Source organism: Tubulanus polymorphus, chromosome 7 (genome assembly GCF_964204645.1).
Source record: "Tubulanus polymorphus chromosome 7, tnTubPoly1.2, whole genome shotgun sequence".
In the NCBI taxonomy this organism is placed as follows: domain Eukaryota; kingdom Metazoa; phylum Nemertea; class Palaeonemertea; order Tubulaniformes; family Tubulanidae; genus Tubulanus; species Tubulanus polymorphus.
The window spans coordinates 9,895,281-9,921,450 of NC_134031.1; the positions used below are offsets into that span (position 1 = coordinate 9,895,281).

At 30.2% G+C, this 26,170-nt stretch overlaps 1 protein-coding gene across 4 annotated transcripts in view; it reads left to right on the forward strand.

Moving 5' to 3' along the window:
• Positions 1–26,170, forward strand: part of LOC141908776 (solute carrier family 2, facilitated glucose transporter member 1-like) — a 139,562-nt gene that overhangs the window by 87,956 nt on the left and 25,436 nt on the right. For 2 of the 4 annotated variants that reach the window (XM_074798971.1, XM_074798973.1), the window contains 6 exons: positions 7,079–7,216; positions 12,522–12,712; positions 12,853–12,963; positions 13,086–13,263; positions 13,669–13,796; positions 15,237–15,404. In XM_074798971.1, the coding sequence (XP_074655072.1) occupies positions 7,079–7,216; positions 12,522–12,712; positions 12,853–12,963; positions 13,086–13,263; positions 13,669–13,796; positions 15,237–15,404 (914 nt within the window). The remainder of the gene's footprint in view (positions 1–7,078; positions 7,217–12,521; positions 12,713–12,852; positions 12,964–13,085; positions 13,264–13,668; positions 13,797–15,236; positions 15,405–26,170) is intronic. The other 2 variants (XR_012619633.1, XM_074798972.1) reach the window with 2 other exon arrangements.

Here is a 26,170-nt window from a genome sequence, read left to right on the forward strand (position 1 = left end):
TTTTATAGAAGTGCAGTAAAACTGGGAAGTTGGAAATTGTTCAATTTACGTAAATAAATTGTCTTTCAAGCTTCGTACACAGCGTATAGAAATCGTCACACCATGAGTATATTTGAGTGGGGAAAGCCCGCTACCGTGTATATTCATGAATCGTGAATGCAGTTGTGTGTGATGGAGATCGTATCAATAGACAAATGTTAATGAAAACTTCTGGATTCAATCAAGGGGGACATCTTAGGCTTTTTTGATAACTTAATAGTAATTTATAATAGCATAGCTGTCATATACGGCTCCACGTCCTCGGATGGCATGTGTTTTAGGTGACAATTCAATCCAATTCATTATTGATCCTTATAATTCCCAAATTAAATTTTCCAAAGTTACGCATTTTAAAATGAGAAAATACAACATACAAAACACATGCATAATTCAGAATAACATAAACAAGTTTATTTTAAATGACATTTAGAAATATTGAGTGACAGCCAAATCGGGACCGGGCCAGCTGTAGGCCACACGATATGCTCCAAAAGTCAGACATTAGACGAGCTCCCCTCAGCCATGGAGGCAATGAAGTTGCAAACCAGCTTAGAGGCAGAAGTGAATGAAGTCGGACGCAAGTTATCAATTATTGACAATCTTCAATTTTCAAGAATTTCAAATTTCATGTATATATATATATATATATATATATATATATATATATATATATATATATATATATATATATATATATATATATATATATATATATATATATATATGTATTAATGTATTAATTTATATTCATCATTTGCTTCAAAATACCTATCTCCCATGGCACCACTAATTCCACCTCTCATTGATTTTTCAAACAATAATACCGTATCTGGTTCTTTTATTAAATCTTATTCTACATTTGTATATTTTAAACCACATTGCCAGGTTAAACCAGGACTTGAATAACAATTACAAGAATCAACATCAAAATGATTTAAATTAATTTCTCTTAATTTTTGAAATATATCAGCCAATATCAAAACATCTGATTTTGAATATAAATCTACTAATTCACCATGGTTTTCATCTTAAAATGATTCCAAATATTTATTGTTCTTGTAAAAACTTCATCTTTTATGTGCTAATTTTTTAATTGATCATAAAATTGTTCTTATAATAATTCTGCTTCTTTAAAATCAGCATGTGTTTTGTAAAATGAATTGGACCTTTATATCTCGATAATTTAAAATCTTGTTCATTTGGATGATAATATCGCGTCATTATAAAATCATTATCAACTGAACTTTTTGCTGAGCTATCCAATGAACTTGCTAAAAATCTATACGAATCTAAAAATCTAAAGCAACCAATTGAAATAAAATGTTATTTTCAGATGTTTTAGCTAATAGTTTTAAATCATATTATCTCACATTTTCATCATTTGTAACATTATATTCTTCTATTTCTTGATTAATTTTCCTGATAATTGTTTTAAACTAAATGAGTATCATATCCTGATAAAATATATTGGTACGAAATTTACTTCTTTTGCTTGTTGATTACAATCTTCATGAGCAGCTCGATATTTTTCATTTAAATGATCATGATCTTTAACTTTTTCTCTCAAATAAATCAAAACAATAACAACAATGAGTTGCATTATTAAAATCACTTCATCTTCTTTTATCATAACTTTTTTAAATTTTTGTTAAATAATTGTGTAAAATCACTTTCTAATTATTCTATTACAAAAATCATTTACTACATTTTCACCTCTAAAAGATATATATTAACTTTTATATGGAATTCAGGATGATTTGATTTTTCATAAATTCCCTATGCAGCAGCTCTTTGGTGGTATTTTTTGATTGTATTTATAATTAACGGGTCTTGAATTGTATCTTCATTTAATTATTTCCTTTATCCATTGATTTTAATAATTGCTTTTTATTGTATATTTCATTCTATCTTGATCGGTTAATTATTTATTCAACGATTCAAAATCCCCATAAATTACAAATGGAACTATATCTTTAAATTTATAATTTGTAAATATTAATTTATAATCTTTTTCTGTTTGCATGATTAATTTTTTATATTATTACATAACTCTTTATGTTTTAGTAACGCATCTTCAGTTCTAAATTTAGATAAAAATTTTCTACATAAATATGTTTTGTTATGACTATTAAAATCACTTTCTGTTCTAACGAGTGAATCTATTTGTTTTAACCACATATAATGTTCATTTTGATCTTTGTTATAGTATAATAATTCTATCGAATTCTTATCATCATAATGTTGTGTTGAATATAAAGCTTCTAATGTATAATCTTTAATATTTTCACCTCGTGTCTTTGGTAATTGTATTAATTCGAATACATTTATTCTTACATTATCAACTTTTTCTATTTTAGGAATCATTTTTATAGTTACTGGATATTGATCAATTTTATGTGTTTCATATTTCCGATAATCTGTTATTCTACAAAGATTTTCCTGAGTTGAGTGTAAACAAATAATAATTGACAATAGAAAACATTTATTATCTTCATTTTGAACATGTATAACTGATTTTGTTGGAAATGGTAATTGAATATGAGAATATAGCTGCAAAGCAGCGATGACGGGTTTTCTGCAAAGTCATTCACTAGGATGATGGGAATTCTAGTAAATTGAAATACTGATACATAGAATAAAATGCATTAACAGATTAAAACCTAATATGCAACCACTGTGTAAACGTCAAATGTGATACAGCTTTGAAACATACGCGGACATACAATCAACAAATATGAATTTATTCGACCAGGCATTTATTTTGGCATTCAAACATCATCCTGTATTATCACCACGCTTAAAATGGATCTGTCCTATTAAGAACTCATCTTAAGCACCTGCTGAGTCAATAGATTGAGTAAATTTACAGATAAGAACGTATTATGATTTGGAATAGATTTAAGAAGTTAATCTTTTTATTGAAATATTTGAATAAATACATATATTGTAGTGTAGATCCAATCAATAAATTATGAATTGCTTTGGTCTGAGTCTCGACCGAGGTTGATTTCGGCTTTTATGTTTCACAAATTCTATACCGATAAACAATTTATACCTGCAAGATGTGTGTAAATGTCAAACCTATTCCACCAGTTGCGTGTGTTTCATTATAAACGAATCAATGATATGCTTTGTAAATATGATGTAATAAAAATAAATTTGAATTTGAATTCGATTTGAACAGGAGAATCAAGAATAACTTGTGTTTTTTCCACTTGTCTTACGTTAACAGTTCCAGAGTTTCAATTACAATCAAATCTAAATTGGCTAAAAGTACTGATCCGCAGCAAGATTTCGTAGTAGCTAAAAAATGTTTGTAATGTTGATTTTCTGTATCCGTTGGTGGTTATAAATGGGTGTCAGACAACAAACGATGTAGTAAGCAGGTTGTTGTTTGATGCTTTAATCTATCGGCGCTGTTCATAGATCAGCCTGGTGTAAAAATAATTCTTTCTCGGTTCTTCTGCTGCGATATCTGGCAAAAATTTTGAATCTTTTGTAAAACTTAAGAATAGTCGTAACCGTATTTGGTTGGGTCGGAACAATGAATTGTATTAATAATGTGGCTCGTGAAGGGATCTCGCTGTACCGTACCGTACTGTGATGAAAAAGAAGTTTTGAAAATATATCTAATTTGAGTAATCTGATTGTTATTTAAGAACAAAATGTTAATAATCGGTAAGTTTTAGGCAAATTAATTTGTATTAAATGTTAATACTAGCTCTCTAAAGTTTCTCTTGTTGTATACGTCTGTTGGTAATTCGCAAAGAATAGTTGTTCTTTCAACGATGATAAACATTCCTTCCGCGTCATGACAGGTTGGAAGGAAAAAGTTAGTTTAGCAAATCAGTTTTGAAAATAATTTTAAGATCAGCGAATCATTAAGGCTAAATTCTACATGACCAAAACAGTCATGACAGTTAGGTTGCTGCTCCTTGCCAAAAGTCGGGTGGGAGAGTCGGCATTCTATGAATGCTGATCTTTCTATAAAAGGGGCTCGCAGTCTTGGGAGAGCAGACACTCGATAGATATTCGATAGAAACTCGATAGATACTTGATAGAAGCTTGTTTGGGACTTGATTCAGGACGGGTTACCAGCAGGAGAGTACAATATGAACTTAGAGTTAGGAACTGGACTGTGTTTTAACTGGAAAGCTTACATTAATTATCAAGGTAAATAAAATTCGTTTTACTATTATTATATTCATTCAAATTTCCGGCATTCTAGTTTTTTCTTGGGTTTGTGCACGGACACATTCTCTCGCCAGGGACCGATCATCGCTTTTATTAAATAACGGCTAAGGAGAGGATTGTGACCGGTGTATCAGTACATAGGACTAAATGAAATGAACTGTTAGTCACTGCATACCTATTCCAGTGTTATGTCGATCGTGTTTAATCACTTTGATTGAGTGGAAAGAATCAGATCTTCTATGGTGCAACATCGGCCAAAGAGTGATATCTTGGTGTTGACTGTCCATGGCCATCTAACTTCATGCGTTTGACATTGGAATCAGCATCATACCCACGTGAACTGCAAAATATTCACACAACTTGAAAACCTATAGTACATGTATACAGTAATCAAACTTTCACCGATTTTTGGATATTTGAATGAACGTTAGGCTTATTTCAGTATTCTAAAGCAGGAAATAATAAGCCCAATCAATAGGCCCTATTCCTATTGGTACAATTGTATAATGCGTACAGCTGTACCATACACTTATCAGTCACGATAAATCGGAGAAATCGGTATACCAAACCTATGTACAGCTAAATGTACAGGCCTACAATGATCTCTGGTATACAAGCCGTGACCACATGAGCGTTTTTTTTTTATCTAGATTTGACTATTAATGTCATCAGGTCAGAGAAGGCCTGGTTAAATTTAATCACATGGCTAAAATCAATTAGTCTTTCTGCCTGTGAATACTTCAGTGTATTGTTTTAATAATATCGAGTGAATAGTGCATAGACTGAATTAGACTTTGGGCTAGTCCTGATCAAATCCTATCCATTCATATCCTATCAAATCCTCACCCAAAGCCTATTCTTTCACGCATGCGCGTATGTAGATTATAGGAAGCAACGTACGGCGTTTGTAGGGAACTCACGTTAAAAAAAAATATGGAAAATATGTAAATAACAAAAATCAACATAATTACAAGAGGGTTTTTGACGAAAGTCAGAAAACACTAAAATAATAATAATCACGCGAATCTCAATAGGGTTTTCTGTGAAGAAACAGAAAACCCTAATGATGCTTTAATATCCTTTCTGTTGAAAATTTTGAATCATTTGTAAACACTTCATTACTTTATGATTTTGTATTCCTTATTGTATTATACAGATTTGAATCAACAAATATTATCCATTCAATGTTAAACCAGAACCCTCAAAATATCTTTCTTCAATATGTCGTTTAAACACATTTGATATCTTTTTCTAATTTCTCTTTTATTTGTGGTTTTGAAATTATCTCTTCAGAATATGTGTGAATAATATGCTCCATTTTTTCTTCTGACTTAATAAAACTTACTTTTCCTGAAATACTTACTTTTGAATATCCAACATCTGTCACAAAATCCATTATTTTTTCCATTATTTCAATAAATTTACTATAATCTTCTATTGATGAGCCTTTATAAATCTAAATATAATAGCTGCAGGTCCAATTTTACTATGGAATGTTCCTGAAATTTCAATTGTATCTTTTATTTCTAGTGAATCAATGTAATTTCTAACATTTTCCGTATAAGATTTATTTGAAATTTTTGTTTTCTTTATAGATTTTTTTTACTTGAGATTTATCATCAAAATATTATGTTCCTAAAATATTTTACTTAGATTTTCTTGATGTTTTTGTGATTTAAGATGTCTAACGTAATTCCTTTTACTTATAAATTCAATACAATCATTATATTCAATTTCCTCTTTTTTATGTTTTCTAATTGTTCTTTTCTTTTATTTGAATTTTCTGGTGTCTCAAAAACATTTTTTTATGATTTGCCGTTTTTCATGTCAAGATTTTTGCAATTTGTCAATGTATTTTTTACAATATGGACAATAATATTTTTATTAACATCATTCTTTTCTCTTTGGAACTCACTGTCTCCCCTTTTAAAGAAAAAAATTAAAAGTGGTGACGAGTCGACCCTCGACCTCTGATCTGAAAACGTCATATTCTAATTATTCGTATTCCCGCACACCCGCACAGTACATACATAGAATCTGCATAGAATCTGCATAATCTGCATATACATGATAGACTGTTATTCCTATCAGAATTCAACATCTCGTTAAGAAGCTGTTGGTAGTCGAATCTGATTGAAGGTCAATTCTATGTTCGAAAAAAACGGAAAATAAATATAGCTGCAAACCAGCGATTATAGGTTTTCCACGAAGCTGCGCCGTATAATTCAGAATGAAGGGAATTGTAGAAATTAGAATTATGTACATATATAGCACTGACAGATTCGAAACTTATACGCCACTACTGTAAACGTGCTGTGTAATTTGAAACCGAACTCATCCGTGACGTACAATCAATAAATACAAATTGATTCCTGCGAGGGCATCCCCCGAGTAATCATGTACAACTATTATTATATCTCTGTTATGTTTCATACATTTGGAAAATATATACATTCAAACTATTTCCAACAAAAATCGGGACAATCAATATTTATCCCTTAAGCGATTGTCTGTCTTTTGCCGCTCCGACTGACGCAGGGTTTTCTATAGGTAAGACATTAAAAGAAACGACATTGAATAACTGGTTTTGCAACCGCCCGGGTTTCTTTCATTTATTTAGTAAAAATCATCTGACTCCCCAGCGAGTTTGTATTTCTTATTTTTGCTTGTTGATGTGACCTAGTTTTTTCGTTGATTTTAAAGACACCCCAGTCGGCATAACGAGAGGGTATCTTTTTCAGCCTTATATTAACAGGTACGCCATGGTATATGACTATTCCTACACACTGCTAAATGCATGATTTATCATGGTTCAAAGACAGATTACCCTCGTTCATAATTACAGGAACAGAAGAGCATTGGCCGTATTTGCTAGCAATAACAGGCGTGCCTTGTTTGTTTTCACTGATCTCGCTTCCATTTTTCCCGGGCAGTCCGCGTTATTTGTTGGTCACTAAAAAGGATCGCCCTGCGGCAGAAAAAGGTATAAACTTTGCATAAATATCAACGTAGTCTCAAATATTTGTGACTACTTCAAAATGCATCACAATGGAACCGATTCTCATATACTGCAGTGCCTCTCGTCAAAAACTGATAAATGAACAAATAAACATATTGAATTGACATCATTCAATGATTACTTCGAGTTCGAAACATGTTTAATGTGCCGTAAATTCCCCATTAACGACCCAGTCTGAGGAATTATGTTGGGCTTTAAAAATCAGCTTTCGAAATAGTTTTCTATTGAGTTTAAAAATCGTTTTATTTTTCTATCCATTTCGATTGAGTATATTCGATACATCTATGAACTTTTTTTTAATATCATTTTTTGAGATGAGAGGAACTTCCGTATTCTGTAATGAACAATATAATCATTTTCATAATTTTGTGTTGATATTAACGTTTCAGTAAGTACACGATCGTTTGGTTTCATTTTTTTCTGATATACACTCGAATAACTCTCTTCGACGGTTCTATGTCATGGTAGATTTTAGATTTAATTTCTTTTTTTTTATTTTTAATAATAATAATAATAATTTATTGAGCCTAAAATCCATATAAAATATGCTCATTGGCTTTACAATATAAAGACACAATTTAAACATAAAGATAGAAAAAACAATTTACATCATTAGTTAAAAGCTTAAGTGAACAAATGGGTTTTAAGTTGCGATTTAAAAACATTAAGTTGTGTATACAATTTTAATAAAATTCACATTCGTAACGAGATGACATTACAGTAAGTTAGATGTTATTTCATCAGGATATTCTAAATCAACTACATGAAAATAACTGTCGGGAGTATCATATTTAATACTCATAACTGCACTATTCGCAATCGGTTTTGTCACCATCTTCAACTTCTGTTAATATGAAATTTTTATATGGCTGAGGTTGCTTCATTGCCCAACCCTATAAATATTTAGCATCTATAAACAACAACTTACATTCATCATTTGCTTTGAAATATCTATCTGAATTAACCCATTACACCATTTATTCCACCTCGAAACGATGATTCAAATAATAATACAATATCTGGTTCATTTAGTAGATTTAACTCTACTTCGATATATTTTAAACCACATCGCCATGTTAAGCCGGGACTAGAATAACAATAACATGGATATACTCAATTCCAAAATGTTTTATGTTAACATTTCAAATTTTTTTCCGAATATTCCTGGTGATATTATTGCAATTGATTTTAGATATAAATCTACTAATTCACTATGATTTTTTCCCCAAAAATATTCCAAATATTTAATTTTCTTTTAAAAACTTCATCTTTTACATCTTCATCTTTTAATTGATCATACATCAATTGTCCTTTTAATAATTCTGTTATTCTATTTAAATCACCATTCGTTTTATAAAACGAATAAGGAATTGCGCCTTTATACTTTTATCTCTGAGAGTGATACACTTGGTCATGAAAAGTCTCGGGAAGGCTGTTGGGTCTGTCAATCTTTTTGAACTATCACCGACTCTATTAGGCCATCTCACTCTAAAGTTTGAAATGTAATGTAATGTTTATTTCATCAATAAAGAACATTTTACAATTATGTACATTCAAAATACATATTATATAATACTGTATTGATAGGTTGCCACCCCGAGTCAAAAAAAAGACTGTAACCCTAAGAGGTGGGATGACACCTGGAAAAAAAAAAGTGATAATAATTGAAATGGAATGATGGTTTAATTCTTTATACATGAGTATTACAAAGTTCAGTTCATAGGTTCCGAGGATTTGAGTTAAGATTTTAATAATTTTCTAGGCAGGATGTTTTATATCTACGCGTAAGGGTATGTATTGACGGTGATGTGCGAGTAAGATTTGGGATATTTTGCGTAATTAAGAGTATTATTTGCGTAATTAAGAATTATTATTTATGAATGTTTTATGAGTAGCCCTACGTGGGTAATTTCTATTTCTGGTATTATACTGATGGTTAAAGGCGTTTGTTTGGAAGATATTTTTTAGTTGTTTAGGAATTGATTGTATTGTTTTGTTAATACATGTACGCAAATTTAAGCATTTCAAGTTTTATGAAATCGTCTAGTTTTAGGATATCGTATTTTATAAAAATTGGCGCTGTATGTGCGTTTTATTCTTTAATATTAATTGGTCTTACTGCGTTTTTGTAATCTTGATAATACTGCTAATTGCTTTTTAGGTGCACTAAGCCCCCGTATCCCTAGAATGTAACTTAAGTGATTATGTATGTAATTGAAATACAGCAATTTCTTAGCCCAGGATGGTATTAGCTTTTTTACACATCTTAACATATACATGTTTTTGTTTATCTTATTAATCAATTGTTTGATGTGATCATTCCAGTTTAGGGGCTTGTCAATGGTTAAGCCTAAGAATCTAAAACTACTCACAACTTTATTTAACCCTAAGAAGCCTAAACTATGAAGCCAGCATCTTAAAATTATGTCACTCATATTTCTATATTCAGTAAGGTGTCATTTGAAGAGAAATGTCTTAAAAATTGACTGGGCCAAATTTCCCCCAAAATTAGGTCCTGTAGCAGATCTGATACAACCGTTTTTACTTGACAAAAATCAAATAAAAATTTTCAGATTCAAATAAAGTTTTTCTTCATTAAGTACTTTAATTGGATACAGGATTTTCACTTGTGATACGCTAAAAAGCAATTTCGTAGTGTGACCGAAAACGTTTGACTTTATCTTATGATCATTCAAGCAGACAGAAAGTTACCATTTTTGGATTTAGTTCACAAATTACTAGATAGAGGGAAGCACTTATCTGTATCAGGAATGATACAACCGGTCTTTGAGGCGCCTTTTTGAATATAATTCATACATATGTGATTTTGCTGAAGAAATAATTCTTTTGGCAAAATGGACGTATCATATATAATACTTGTGGTATCTTAGGGTTAATAATAATACTTAATATTTTGGCCAATAAAACTCAAGTCCAGATCATTATTATATCTTTTTGGATCCTTTTGGTTTAAAAAATATCGCAGCTGTTTTAGAAATATTTAATGTGAGTTTGTTAGCCCTAAACCAGTCCATTAAATGTTCAAATCGCTCTGTATATAGCTGTTCATATCTTTTAAGTTGGGACCAGAGATATAAATAGTAGTGTCATTCGCAAACATGATCGCTTTCATATGTTCTAATTTGTTGGGAAAATCATTACTATATAATAAAAATAACAATCCTCCTTGTACAGAGCCTTGAGGTACGCCATATTCAAGTAACGTCTGGATTTGCAATTGTTAAAATTTACATGAATATTTCTATCAGTTGAGTAGCTTCTGAACCAATAAAGTGCTTTTCCACGTGTTCGGTAGTGTGATAATTTGCTGAGAAGTATAGATATATCTAGCGAATCGAATGCTTTTGATAGGTCCATGTAAATTCATATAGTAAGATGTTTTTTATCCATTGCCTTGTGAATGTTTGTAGTGAAATCCATATGAGCTTTATATGTTGAAAGACCTTCTCTAAATCCGTATTGATTGTCATAAATTAAATCAAATTTAGTAAGATATTTACACAGACGCTTATACATTATTTTTTCTAGGATCTTTGATCGTACTGGCAAAAGTGAAATTGGTCTATAGATAGATAATAGGTTCTTCTCTTTACATATTGGTAAAACCTCAGCTAATTTTGAACTGGAGGGGCATTCCCCTTCTACAATCGATTTTTTTACTATAATACTAAAGTGGCTTGGATATTTCATGCTTGATATTTTTTAGAATCTTATTTGATATATCGTCGTATCCAGAGCTGTTTTTATGGTTATATATCATTTATCAAGATGGACACTTCGTTTTCGTCAGTTGGGTGTATAAAAAGGATCGTGGTTTATTTTTCCTAAATATTTATCAAATTTCAGTTTTATTTGAATTGGTATTTTATTGGCAAATTGCTTCCAAACTGTACTGAATTATTTACAAAAGGAATTACTTATTCGTTCTGGATCAGTTACTCGTTTACCATTTAGATTAAAATTATCAATAATTCCTGATTTATCATTTAATCTATTCATAGTTGTTTTAAGTAGTTCCTACAGTTTCTTAGAATTATGTTCAAAACTAATCATTTTGTTTGTTAGGTAATTCCGTTTTGCTATTCTTTTTATGTAATTGAATCTATTCGCGTGGGTTTAAAAATAGTTGGGTACATGTTATTGTTTAGGTTGATATCTAGAAATTTAGAAGTGTTGTTATGTTGGTTCACTTTACTTAAGTCAACATTTTGATCCATCCCAACAATGATGGATTTCTTTTCATTCAATATTTTTTCAAGTAACGTGTTATATTCGAGTAAGAAATCATTTTCGTTAGTGTTGGGAATGCAATAAATTTCACCGACAATAGCATTTTCACTTAGTATTTCTATAAAGCATGATCCAAATTTTCCTTTATGGAAATTTAAATTGCAACTCCTCTTGTAGCATTGTACTTCGATGTTTTTCGTTTAATGTATAGCCACTCGAATAAGTCTACGTTTCTTCCTGTTACAATGGTTTCACAAAGTAGAATTATGTCAGGTGTGGAATGTTGACTTTTACATCGCTCTATTGATAGTTTGTCAAATTTACTTTGTAGACCTTGAATATTCAATCGTACAACATTTAATTTACTACTGAAAGTTTTAATTTTGCTCAGCTCATCAATTTCAGTATATGGGCTATCGTAATCACTCAGTCTTAGATCTGGATCAATTATAGAGTTTAAGTTTTTTTTCGTACCGTACTGTCAATGTTACCTGACTGACACAAACCTCATAAGTTAATATAGACACTGCCATAGTAGCTTTGATATATAGTGTTATGAGATGAATATGGGATTTAAATAGTTTCATAAGATATATAAGAATTCTATACAAGAGCAGGTTGGTTACCATGTGTAGTAATAGCAATGGTAACTATCTATATCCCCCAATTTATTATCTATTGTTTTCTGAAAGGGGTTTTCTATCTTCCATCTATTATAGGGGGAAAATTACTCAAAAGAGTCGGCAGGGCCCGACCTCTGATTCCATAACGCCATATTGCAATTACTAACCTCAAGGGCGTTATATGTATTCTAAAGCTCAACATCATTCTATGAACGGGGTGCAGTGGTTTAAATTTTTATAATCTACGACATAGCAGACATGTTTCAAACGAAGTTTTAAACACATTTCAGAACATAAGGACAGAATTTAGTTCCATTCTGAGGAAGATTAAAAACAGTTTAGACTTCGTTCATCTTCATCCAATAATTTCATAAAACATTCATCTTGCTTTAAAGCACTGAAGTTTTTTCGTGGGCCTCAACACGATGTCACAACAGATATTCAAGAGATGGAGCTAGAAGCGCATCAGATGGAACAAGAACCTCCATGGACATTCTCGCACTTGTTCGCGACAAAAGAGTTAAGATTACAACTAGTGCTCGTTAGTTGTCTTGCTTTAGCTCAACAGTTGTCAGGTATTAACGTGGTGCGTACCTTTTTTCCGTGAATGTGGAGTTAATATTAATTACAATGGAAGTGTCAAGCGTCGAACTTATTCTTTAGTTGTTTCTACTGTCGAAAACCACAATTTTGTCACTAAAAAACGATTTGTATTGATATTTTTAGGTATTCTATTACTCAACTGGTGTTTTTCGAGACGCTCAGATACCGGATGAATACACGCAGTATGCGACGTTATCGACAGGTTTCATCAATGTTCTCATGACAGGAATTTCGGTGTGTTGAAACTGATCTTATTGAAACTGATCTTATCACACTTACATCGAATCTGGCTGGGGGTGTCGATTCAGATTGGCGCATGGCATCTCAACTTGTTGAAATATTGAATGCAATTTCAGGTGCCGCTAATGGAAAAGAGTGGTAGACGTCCCCTCCTACTATCCGGGATGGTATTGATGATTATGTCAGCTAGTGTTATAGTACTTTGTCTCGGTTTACAGCACATAGCCACCTGGTTATCCTATCTAACTATCCTCTGTATGATACTCTTTGTAATCGGTTTTGCAATTGGCCTGGGTGAGTAGTTCATCTGCCATTTATAGATAATTCATGTTTATTTAGTAATTAACAGACGTTTGAAAGAGAAAAATAAAAGTGAACCTCTTTTGAAATTACCATAATTCAATCGTTATCCACAAGCTATCATTTCGTGTTTCATCTCGAGAGAAATTTGAGTTTGGGAGGTATTTGACCGAAAGGCTTTACTTACATTTCTTTGGTCGTCCTAAGGCGACCCTAATTACTCAAAATTGCGCATTTCTTTGATGAATCTGCGTAATTGTTTTACATACTTAGGAGAGTTACATCCCACTGCGAGGAAATGAGATTTAATTAATTGATTTAATCAAACACTGCGTTATTTTAAATATGAATTTTCGAATTCATTCGACGATGATAATCTGTATAAACGTTCCATTTCAGGATCCATACCCCAGTTTATAGGCGCGGAGTTATTCAAACAGGGACCACGACCCCCTGCAATGTCTTTCGCCGGTATGTTGAACTGGTTAGCAAATTTTTTGGTAGCGATGCTATTTCCCATAATGCAGGTTAGTCGTATGCATATCTCTGATCATTCCTCTAAATATAATCAGCAATACAAGATGTAATGGACATTTGTGAATTATATCGGTTTCTTGCGCCAGAGCTCTTTTGAAAAATTTAATTTCACATTTCTTTTGCTTTTCTGACTTCGGACTTACGACTTCAACTACTGATGTGAAAATGCATTGACATCAACAACTAATCCAACAAGAGGACCGTAAGGCCCATATGAATAGGGATATGATATAAAGGATAATAAGGATATGAAGTGTTAAAACTATCTGTAATTCGTAGATTTTCAGGATTAGAGATTAATGAAAACCTTACCTGGGAGCCACATGTTAATAACTAATCAACAAATCAAATGAAAACCTCTATCTACTAACGAGTGTAAAGAATATTCTACATAGTTGTCGTAAAAACTTATTTACGATAGGTATAAACATAGTGCTCTTGTGTATACCCGTACTGTTTGGGGACCTATCCTAACAGTCAAGCAATCTGACTCTATTTCAAAATTAAAACGAAATGTGTTAGACTAATCAATAATTTAGCCTATAATGCACCAACAGGGCCAATATTTAATAAATATAGTATATTGTAAATTCCAATGCTAATTAGCCATATGCTTGCAAATTGAATTATATCTTATCGAGCTCGAAACATCAAATTCAATTCAATCTTATTCAAATTAAAACAAATCTAATTTTATTTTATTCAGCAAAAACATCAAATCTCATTTAATTTTTGTTTGTATAGATTTTTCGAAAATCATTGAAAGGAAAAAATAATTTATATAAAGCATTTGTTACTTAAAAGAATCACAATTGAACTGTGTTAATTAAAACAGGAGCTCGAGAGCACGACCTTCCGTCCTCTAATTAAGGGATGATCAAGCTAACCATAACAGAGCCGGCAGTTATAAAAGTGAAGTGTTAACAAATTGTTATTGATTAGGCAAAACATAGAACCTCATTTAATTTAAGCCGTAGGACACTTTGTTTTCAAAGCGATTAATATGTACTGTGTGCCCAAGTCAATTTTCCACATCCAACAACATTATATCTCACTAATTTGTCTATATTGGTATGAATCCCGGCTTTTAAGATCATTGATCTCTTGTTCCATATTTATAATATCAAATGTCACTCAAATGTACGACAGTCATTGGGGAAACGTAGAGTAAGCGATACGCCAGAGCTTTGAAATTCAATTATTCCTGATGTATCATTTGCCATAATTAAAAAAACCAAACTATTGAATAAAACAATGCTTATGAAACTCACTGAAAAGTTCAGTTGCCCTATATTCAAACCGAGTTAGACAAATAACTTAAACTCCTTGTCAATTCAAAATGAAACGTGTGGAGCTAGGCCCAATTACACGTGTTTTCTCCTTCACCAAATATTTCTTCACCTTATTCATCGCTTTATGTGTATTTTCAGTCGGCAATGATGCAGTATGTGTTTTTAGTTTTCATTGCAATCACTGTATTGTTCGTGATTTGTGTCTGGCAACTCCTTCCCGAGACAAAAAACAAGAGTTACGATGAAATATACAAAGAATTCCATACACCATATTCCAAGGAAAAGGACAACGCCGAACGTACAATGGTAGATATGATTGATAGTCATTTTTATCTAATGCTTGCTTTATATGATTGATCATTATACCTATATAAGCACAGCTCGGAGGCTACAATTCCATTTGGTTAAGTATCCTCAATGCCAATCAAAGTGTCGATTTTATTTTAATGAGTACCCAATTCAACAGGTGACTCTACTGTACCAGGACACTTTCAAATAATAGGCATTAAGAAAAACAAATAAAGCATTAAGCCTTCTCACTTTTAAGATGCAGCTAATCAACACAACAAAACTAGAAAGAATCTTTCCATAAGGTCGAAGACACTGAGAGACAGTTACGAACTCTTTCGTCCAGACCACTTCCACGCGAGAACAAAACTTGTACGCCGATACGAGGTCGTAGTCTACGTTCATAATAATAATAATAATAATAATAATAATAATAATAATAATAATAATAATAATAATAATAATAATAATAATAATAAGTGCTTATATAGCGCCTTTCCAATGAATGCTCAAAGCGCTGTCACTCAATTATTACCCAGCTTCTGTTACCAATCCAGTACATTCTTACTCTCCCTGGGAAGATGCAACACCGATACGCTGCAGAGCGATCAAGGCGTCGTCAGCCAGTAGCAATTGTGAATTAATGCCTTGCCTAAGGACACTACAGCACAGCCGGGGTTCGAACACACAACCTCCCGATTGGGGGGGGCGAGCACTCTACCACTAAGCCACACTGCTCCACACTCAAGCCACAATCATCCCAGTTGCCGGGCCAAACTTTGAAGTGAGGATCAGAAAACTGTATTAGTGACGTGAAACATGATGAACCGGTTTTCCAGGTATATAGAGGTCAGAAACTGACGATCTGCGCGAACCAGTTACGCGATGATTAGTTGCGCGAGTTGTTACATCGCGCAGCTAAGATATTTTCATGATCAGTTGCGCGATAAAGGTCAGAAACTGACGATCTGTGCGAACCAGATACGTGATCGCGTAATTCAATTTAATATATCTTTATTGTCCTTTGAGTAATATAAAATACAAGTCAGGTTTTTTAACAATAAAGATGAGAAAAGGATAAAATACAGAATTTCCAGGAAATTACAATAAAACCGCAGTTACAAAATATGGATAAACATCAACATTATTAGAGTAATTGTATAAATGGGGGTTCATACCAGAGGTCGAGTGGTCGAGCTCGTAAAAGATATGAAATAAATTCTCGCACGCTCGAATTTATTTTTCATTTTTTACTCACTCAATTTCTCTACCTCTGATATGAACCCCCATTTATACAATTACTCTTATAATTCCATATATATATGAATAATACATAAATGAATATCATATAAATGAATGGTCATATAAATGAATATAATTTACAAGTCTCAACACGCATCGTTTATTATTGATTTTCGGTGTAAATTGAAAGGTTTTACCACATTGCGAAACTCCTCATGTAACAGCTGGTAATGCACAATAAGATGAAATAACATTTGAATAGTATAAATACACAACTGTTTCTATTGCATCATACGTGATGTAGGTGCGTTGAGGTTAGTGTCGTGTTCAATTTTAATAAATAATTTTGTATAATAAATGGAAGCGAACAAGAAGTACTACTGTCCAACATGTAAAATTGATATAAATAAATCTCACAAAGCAAGATATAATAATACTAAATCTCACTCAGAAAATAAATTAAAATTAGAATATAAAGATGGTATAGTAGAAACTAAATTAGAAGAATTGAAAAATGAAAATGAAACATACAAATGTGTTACGTGTAATCAATCATTCAGTAACAAAGGCTATTAAATCTAAAAGCCATATTAGAAATATTAATAATTATATTTTAGGTTGAGATTATTTAGATGAAAATAATGATCAAAAACAAAGCACAATTAAAAGAATAAAAAAGAAATTAAACAATAAAAGACCATACATGGAAGATGTAAGAAATTATATTAATTCATTTGATGATAAAAAAGAAATAGAGATAATGGAAGAATTTAAAGGTGATATTGGTCGAGCTGCTATTGAGTTTAGATTTTATAAAGGTAAAACGTTAGAAGAAAATAAAAAACTAAGAAAATATGAAAAGTATTATAAAAAATGATTACAGACGTAGAATATCCTAAAATAAGTATATCTGCTAAAGGTAAATTTATGAAATCTGAAGATAAACCAATATATGATATAAATTCTCATTCACAACATATTTCAAAACAACATATAGATGATAGATTAAATAAATGTTACAATGAAGTAAAAAATAAAGTAGAAAAGAGATATTTTGAAGGGTCTGGTTTAATATTGGATGAAATATTTATGACGTTACATGTGTAAAATACAAAATATAATAAATTAACTAAATGAAAACAATTGATGAAAATAATTTATCACATTATAAAGATGTTAACATAAATGTATCTTAAATGGAAGTTATATTAAACTACCATTTAAAACTAATGCTGTTATAAATGTACAAAATTTTGATGATAAATGTTTTTATGGGTAATTATAAGTTGTTTACATCCAACAGAAGATATTACACATAGTTTTAGAGTATCAAATTATATACTATTTGAAAATAATTATAAGATAGAAATGTACCCTCTTAAAATCAGAACTATTCCAAAAATAGAAGGAGATAATGATTTAAAAATAAATGTATATGATTTAATAAAATTACCAAATACAAAAGGTAATAAAATTGAACATTTTACATTAGAACCTTTATACCTATCAAAAGATTATGATTCAAATGATGCTCATATATTATATTATGAGAATCATTATATGTGGATAAAACAAATCGATTTATTTTTTGTTAATGTATCAGTTTCATTACAATGTATTACAATCTCATTTTGGAGAAAAGCATATAGAAATTATGTATTTTGATACTGACAGTTACATTTTAAAGATTAAAACTAATAATCTAAGAAATGATTTAACTAAATTAAAACATCATTTTGATTTTAGTAATTATCCTAAAGATAATCCGTTATATAATTCTGAAAAAAAGTTCCAGGCAAATTTAAAGATGAATTAGGTTCTGACGAAATGATAGAGTTTATAGGAATTAGATCTAAAATGTATAGTTACAGAACTAAAGAGCATGAGGCAAAAAATCAAAAGTTGTAACAAAATGTATAGTAGAAAAGAATATTCATTTTAAAGATTAAATCAATTGCATATTTGATGAAGAAACTAACAAACATAAGATGAAATGTCTGAAATAATAAATTGTCGCGGCCAATAAAACAAATAAATATTACATGCGACAAAAACCAAAATGATGAATTGTCGCGGGCGACAAAACCAAAATATTGAATTGTCGCGGGGGACAAAACCAAAATAATGAATTTTCGCGGGCGAAAAAAAACCAAAATATTGAATTGTCGCGGGCGACAAAACCAAAATAATGAATTTTCGCGGGCGATAAAACCAAAATAATGAATTGTGGCGGGCGACAAAACCAAAATAATGAATTGTCGCGGGCGACAATACCAAAATATTGAATTGTCGCGGGCGACAAAACCAAAACATTGAATTGTCGCGGGCGACAAAACCAAAATAATGAATTGTCGCGGGCGATAAAACCAAAAAATGAATTGTCGCGGGCGACAAAACCAAAATAATGAATTGTCGCGGGCGACAATTCCAAAATATTGAATTGGGCGATAAAACCAAAATATTGAATTGTCGCGGGCGACAAAACCAAAAAAATGAATTGTCGCCGGCGACAAAACTAAAATAATGAATTGACGCCGGCGATAAAACCAAAAAAATGAATTGTCGCGGGCAATAAAACTAAAATAATGAATTGTTGTAGGCGATAAAACCAAAATATTGAATTGTCGCGGGCGATAAAACAAATAAATATTACATGCGACAAAAACAAAAATATTGAAGTGTCGCGGGCGACAAAACCAAAATATTGAATTGTCGCGGGCGACAAAACAAAAATATTGAATTGTCGCGGGCGACAAAACCAAAATATTGAATTGTCGCGGGCGACAAAACCAAAATGATGAATTGTCGCGGGCGATAAAACCAAAATAATGAATTGTCGCTGGCGATAAAACCAAAATAATGAATTGTCGCGGGCGATAAAAGCAAAATATTGAATTGTCACGGGCTACAAAACTGAAATAATGAATTGTCGCGGGCGGTAAAACCGAAATAATGAATTGTTGCGGGTGATATAACCAAAAAATTAATTGTCGCGGGCGACAAAACCAAAATATTGAATTGTCGCTTGCGACAAAACCGAAATAATGAATTGTCGCGGGCGACAATACCAAAATATTGAATTGTCGCGGGCGACAAAACCAAAATGATCGATTGTCGCTGGCGATAAAACCAAAATAATGAATTGTCGCGGGCGATAAAAGCAAAATATTGAATTGTCGCGGGCTACAAAACCAAAATAATGAATTGTCGCGAGCGGTAAAACCAAAATAATGAATTGTCGCCGGCGATAAAACCAAAATATTGAATTGTCGTCAGCGATAAAACCGAAATATTGAATTATCATGGGTTATAAAACCAAAATATTGAATTGTCGCGGGCGACAAAACCAAAAAAGTGAATTGTCGCGGGCCAAAACTAAAATAATGAATTGACGCGGGCGATAAAACCAAAAAAATGAATTGTCGCGGGCGATAAAACTAAAATAATGATTGTCGCGGGCGACAAAACCGAAATATTGAATTGTCGCAGGCGACAAAACCAAAATAATGAATTGTTGCAGGCAATAAAACCAAAATAATGAATTGATGCGGGCGATAAAACCAAAATAATGAATTGTCGCGGGCTACAAAACCAAAATCATGATTTGTCGCGGGCGACAAAACCAAAATATTGAATTGTCGCAGGCGACAAAACCAAAATATTGAATTGTCGCAGGCGACAAAACCAAAATGATGAATTGTCGCCGGCGATAAAACCAAAATAATGAATTGTCGCGAGCGATAAAAGCAAAATATTGAATTGTCGCGGGCGACAAAACCAAAAAAATGAATTGTCGCGGGCGATAAAACTAAAATAATGATTGTCGCGGCGACAAAACCGAAATATTGAATTGTCGCAGGCGACAAAACCAAAATAATGAATTGATGCGGGCGATAAAACCAAAATAATGAATTGTCGCGGGCTACAAAACCAAAATCATGATTTGTCGCGGGCGACAAAACCAAAATATTGAATTGTCGCAGGCGACAAAACCAAAATGATGAATTGTCGCGGGCGATAAAACCAAAATAATGAATTGTCGCGAGCGATAAAAGCAAAATATTGAATTGTTGCGGGCTACAAAACCGAAATAATGAATTGTCGCGGGCGACAAAACCAAAATATTGAATTGAGATGATTTTAATCTAACATAATTATTACAAGAACCATTTTATGATCAATTAAAAGAGGAGTGTGTAAAAGATGAAGTTTTTACTAGAACATTTAATATTTGGAATCATTTTAAGATAAAAAATCATGGTGAATTAGTAAATTTATATTTAAAATCAGGTGTACTGATATTGGCTGATATATTTGAAAAATTTAGAGAAGTTAAATTAAATCATTTTAATGTTGATCCTTGTTATTGCTACTCTAGTCCGGGTTTAACTTGGCAATGTGGTTTAAAATATACTTGTGTAGAATTAGATTTATTAAAAGAACCAGACATAGTTTCATTATTTGAAAAATCAATCAGAGGTGGAATTAGTGGTATTATGGGAGGGGTATTTTAAAGCAAATGATGAATATAAATTATTACATATTGACGCCAATAATTTATATGCTTGGGCAATGATGCAATATCAACCATAACAGAAGTTGAAAATGATGATAAAACTGAGTGGGAAAGCGCAATTATGAGTTAAAAAGATGATGTACCTATTGGTTATTTCTTTGTAGTTGATTTAGAATATCCTGATAATATAATGTTTAAAACAAGAAACTTACCTTATTGCCCAGAACATTTAGCCGTATATGATAGTTATCTAGAAGTGAATACCAGAAAAAAAATAAAATCGAAAGACAATGGTTTTACAGAAAAATTAATATTAACACAAAATAATAGATATAATTATATTGTTCATTATAGAATGTTAAAATTTTATCTAAAACAAGGAATGAAATTAGAGAAAGTACATAGATATATTGAATTCAATCAATCGAAGTGGTTAGAAAAATATATAGATTTCAATACTCAACAGAGATCAATATCTAAAGCAGATTTTTTTAAATTAATGAATAATAGTTTTTATGGAAAAACATGTGAAAATATTAGAAATAGAAATGATATTGAATTAGTAAATAATTCTGAACGATTGAGACATTTACAATCAAGTCCTAGACACTTAGGAAATAAAAGATTTGAAGATTATTCAACAGCAGTAAAATTAAAAAGAACGCCAATGAAATTTAATAAACCTATAATCATTGGTTTAACTGTTTTCGAAATATCAAAATTATTAATGTATGATTTTAATTATAATGTTTTTCAACCACTTTTTGGGGGAAAACATATATAAATCTTATATTATGATTCTGTTACAGCTGATACTCCAATATTGTTGAAATATAATAATCAAATGTTACTTAGAAGAATTTCAGAAATAATTCATAAGCAAAATGAACTTTATATTTCGTATGGTGAAAAATTATTAATACAAATAAATGGATTAATGGATGTTTTGACAAAAAATGGATGGAAAAAATTTAAAAATATAATAAGAAATAAAACAAATATAAGAATATATAGAGTTAGAACTAAATTAGTGTTTGTTGATGTTACTGAAGATTAATTTAATTAAACAAAATGGTGATGAAATAAAACCAACTGATATAAAAATATAGATGAATTATTACATAAAAGATTTTATCCAATAATGAATCATATGTCATTTGATGAATTAATTGATAATATTTATAACATAGAACCAGAAACATTAGAAGAAAAAGAATATTTTATCAAAGGATTTTTTATGGGAGATGGTTCAGCAGAGCAGATGTGTATAATTACGTTGGAGGCAATAAATATTGTTGATATTCATGCAATCAAGATTTGAAATTATTAAAAAGAAATAAAAAATATTGTGAAGAAATTTATCCAAATAAAACATTTATTAGAATCGTGGATCATATGAAATCATCAGCAGTTTATAGAATACTTGTGAAAAACCCTAAAGATTTTGCTACAACATAATGATGAATTCTATATTCATGCAATAGTTAAAAGTAATACTTCAACCAAAGAAAAGATAGTGCCAGATTATGTATCAAATGCAAAAATCTAAGAAAATTGTTCTTCATTCGATTCTACGCAGCAGATGGTGCTAAAAAATTTACGGGTTCTCCAGTAATAATATTTGCACAAAAGGAAAAGTTGGTATATCAGGATTGTAATTCATTAGGCTTCAATATGAATATTGAATTAATTAAATCTAAACCAAATTGTTTTAATTCAAGACACGGAGAAAAAGAAATATCCAAGAAGTTAGAGATTTATTTGAAATATATAACCCATCAGATTATGTTTATGATTTATCAACTGAAGATGGAACATTCAAATCTGGTTTCCATTAATCCTCAGAAATACGGATGCGTACACACTAAAAATCAAGGCAAATAACATAACAAAAGACTTACAAACATTAAAACATCATTTCGACTTAAGCAATTATCCAAAAGATCATGCATTATTTAGCAATGATAATAAAAAAAAATTCCTGGAAAGTTTAAAGATGAATAAGGGGGTGATGAAATGATTGAATTTGATGGGATAAGAAGTAAAATGTATAGATATAGAACTAAAGATCATGAAGCTAAAAAGTTCAAAGGAATAACAAAGCATGTGGTTGATAAACATATAAAATGTCAAGATTATATAAAGTGTTTATATAATTCAATAGTAATGAAACATAAAATGAAGTTGAAAAAACTAGTTTAAATCCATTCGATGATAAAAGATATATTTTGGATGATGGAATAAAAACATTACCTTAAGGTTATTAAAACATAATATCAACATCATCATACTCGAAATCACTATTGGCTTCTTCATTTTCATCTTATTGTTTTTCTATAATTTCTTTAGGTTCTTCCATTTCATTTTTCTCTTTTAAATAAAATTCTATATTATTCCACATTTCATCTCGCTCCTTTTGTTTCTTTTTATTTGTTATTCATCAAATGGAATCATAATATCGATGTTTAAAAAATGAGCAATTTTATTCAAAAAGAATTCATAATTAATTGAATCTGTTATTTTATCATCCACATAATATCTTAATATTTTTATGATATTGCAATTGATACTGCAATTATAACTATTTTAGGATCGGCAATTGTTAATGCTTTAGCATTTACAGGTGGTGGTTATTTATTTAAACATATTGATAAAAATGGTTCATTATCAGAACAAAAAGTCATAACCTAGCATTAGAGAAATATAATAAAGCAGCAGAAGAATATAGAGAAAAAGACAAAATTATATGGATTATATTAATAAAAAATTATATGATCAAAATATTGCACACTTCCAATACCATCTAAGATCCCCAATAATTAAATATTTGAATACATCATTTGATAGAAAAAAACAATTCAAAATATTATTTAAAGATTCTATTCATAATGATAAAAATAGATCGATTCCAGAAAATATAGTAAGATATCAAAATTATTTAGATAAATCTCATGTAAGATTAAATTATTGTATAGGTCCTAATTTATTAATTATTTCTGATGATTAAATATAAAAAATTGGAAATATAATTGATTATAACAATTTGATTAAAAATGCAACAATAAATAATTCATTTGGATTAAATGATATAAATAAAAAGATTATCACTGCTTGAAAACTAATGGAAGGTGAAAAAATTAAAAAGATATACAATCAACTGAAACTAAAACAAAGAATATTAAATTAAATAATTGTTCTAAATTAAAAGATTACAATACATCAGAAAATATAAAAACTGATAATATTCAACATGAAATAATCAAAACTAATAATGATATTAAATCACATGAATATACTAAATTAGCTATAACTTGTATAGGAATTGTAATAGGAGGAATATTATATTTTTAATTTTAATTTTTTTTATTATATAAATGGATGTAGAAGGTGGAGAAGATATTGGAATGGGTACTTTTGATGAACCCGGTATAACTGAAGAACAACCACTTGATTTTAATGAAACAAGTTTTAGTAACGATAATGAAACAGCATATAATTATAATTTAGCAATACCTGATACTAATGAATATGTTAATAAAGCAAGTTCAAGATTGAATATTGAAAATTTAAATCCTTGACTAGAAAAAAAAGAATTGAAATATGATGAATTAACTGAAAAACTTGAACCAATATTAAAAAAATCTGGATACAATATAACTCATAATGGTGTGAATTATTTAGTAGAAGATTTGAAATATTTAAATGGTGATTATTATTTGCATTTGCAAGATGACTTTTATTTTAAGATATCTTGGAATAAAAGTCTCGATAAAATAATAACAAAATAAACTTAAATTAAATTAGATCAATCTGGAATTAAGAAAATCAATAATGATGTTATAACAGATGTTACAGAAGAGGAGATAAATAGAAGAATATTAATCGAAGAAATGATGATTTTTTGAAGATAATTGATGAAAATTTAGAACCAGAAACAATTCCTAAAGAAGTTATTAATTCAAAAACCAGTAAACTTAAATCAACCGAAGTTCAAACTGAAAAACTTTTACAGAATGGATTTTTTGACGCAACAAATCAAGAATTTTAAGATTCAAATTTCTGAAAAAGCAATTAGAGAAATAATAAGTATAAGAAATGAAGCTGATAAAATTGCTAAAATTAAATTGATAAGAAATCATAAAATAAACGATTTAGATGATGAATTATCTAAATCAAGAAAATAATTCGAACAATAAATGTAAGATAGAGATAATAAAGTTATCGAAGAAATTGTATTTAAAAAAAGAAATGCATATTTTAAGAAAGAAATTGATGATTTAAAAGATAATTTAGAAGTACAGAAAGAAGAAAAAAAATTATTTAAAATATATGGTTATTGTATTATTAGATTAAAAGTTATTTTTAATGATTTATTAATTAAACCAAATTCTAAAGTATCATCGAAAGATAGAATAAAATTATTATCTAAGTTAGAAGGTATCACAATTCTTTCAATTCTAACAGCTGTAACTGTGTTGTAAATAGCTGTAATTGTTGTAAATATCAGCTGTAAGCTGATATTTACAACAATTGGTTTAGCTATACCAAATTCCTTAAAATCTACACCTAACCCTAAACCACCTGATAAACCACCGAATAATAATAATTCTATACAAGATAAAGTTAAGGATGGCTTTAAAAAATTAGTAAAATATTTATGGGAATTATCTAGAAACAAACTGCTGCAGCATTTCCCGGAATTATTGCATCAATTGTTGGTTTTGTTTTAAAATCTGCTGGAAACATTATTAGTTTTGCTGCTGAACATATAATCTTTTTTTTAATAACAGTTGTTAGCGCAATTATTTCTGGATTAGTTAATTTGATAAAAAATAAATAAGTAATTTTATTTCTTAATAAATGAGTGGGAGTAATATAAATTCTTCTGCGAATTATATAATTTCTAATGCTATTAAAGCAGAAAGATCTCATCATATAATTACTCATAATCCTTCTAATATTAATCCCGATGAAACTTTATATGTTAGAATTCCTCGATTAACACAAAATACTTTTTATGTTCCAA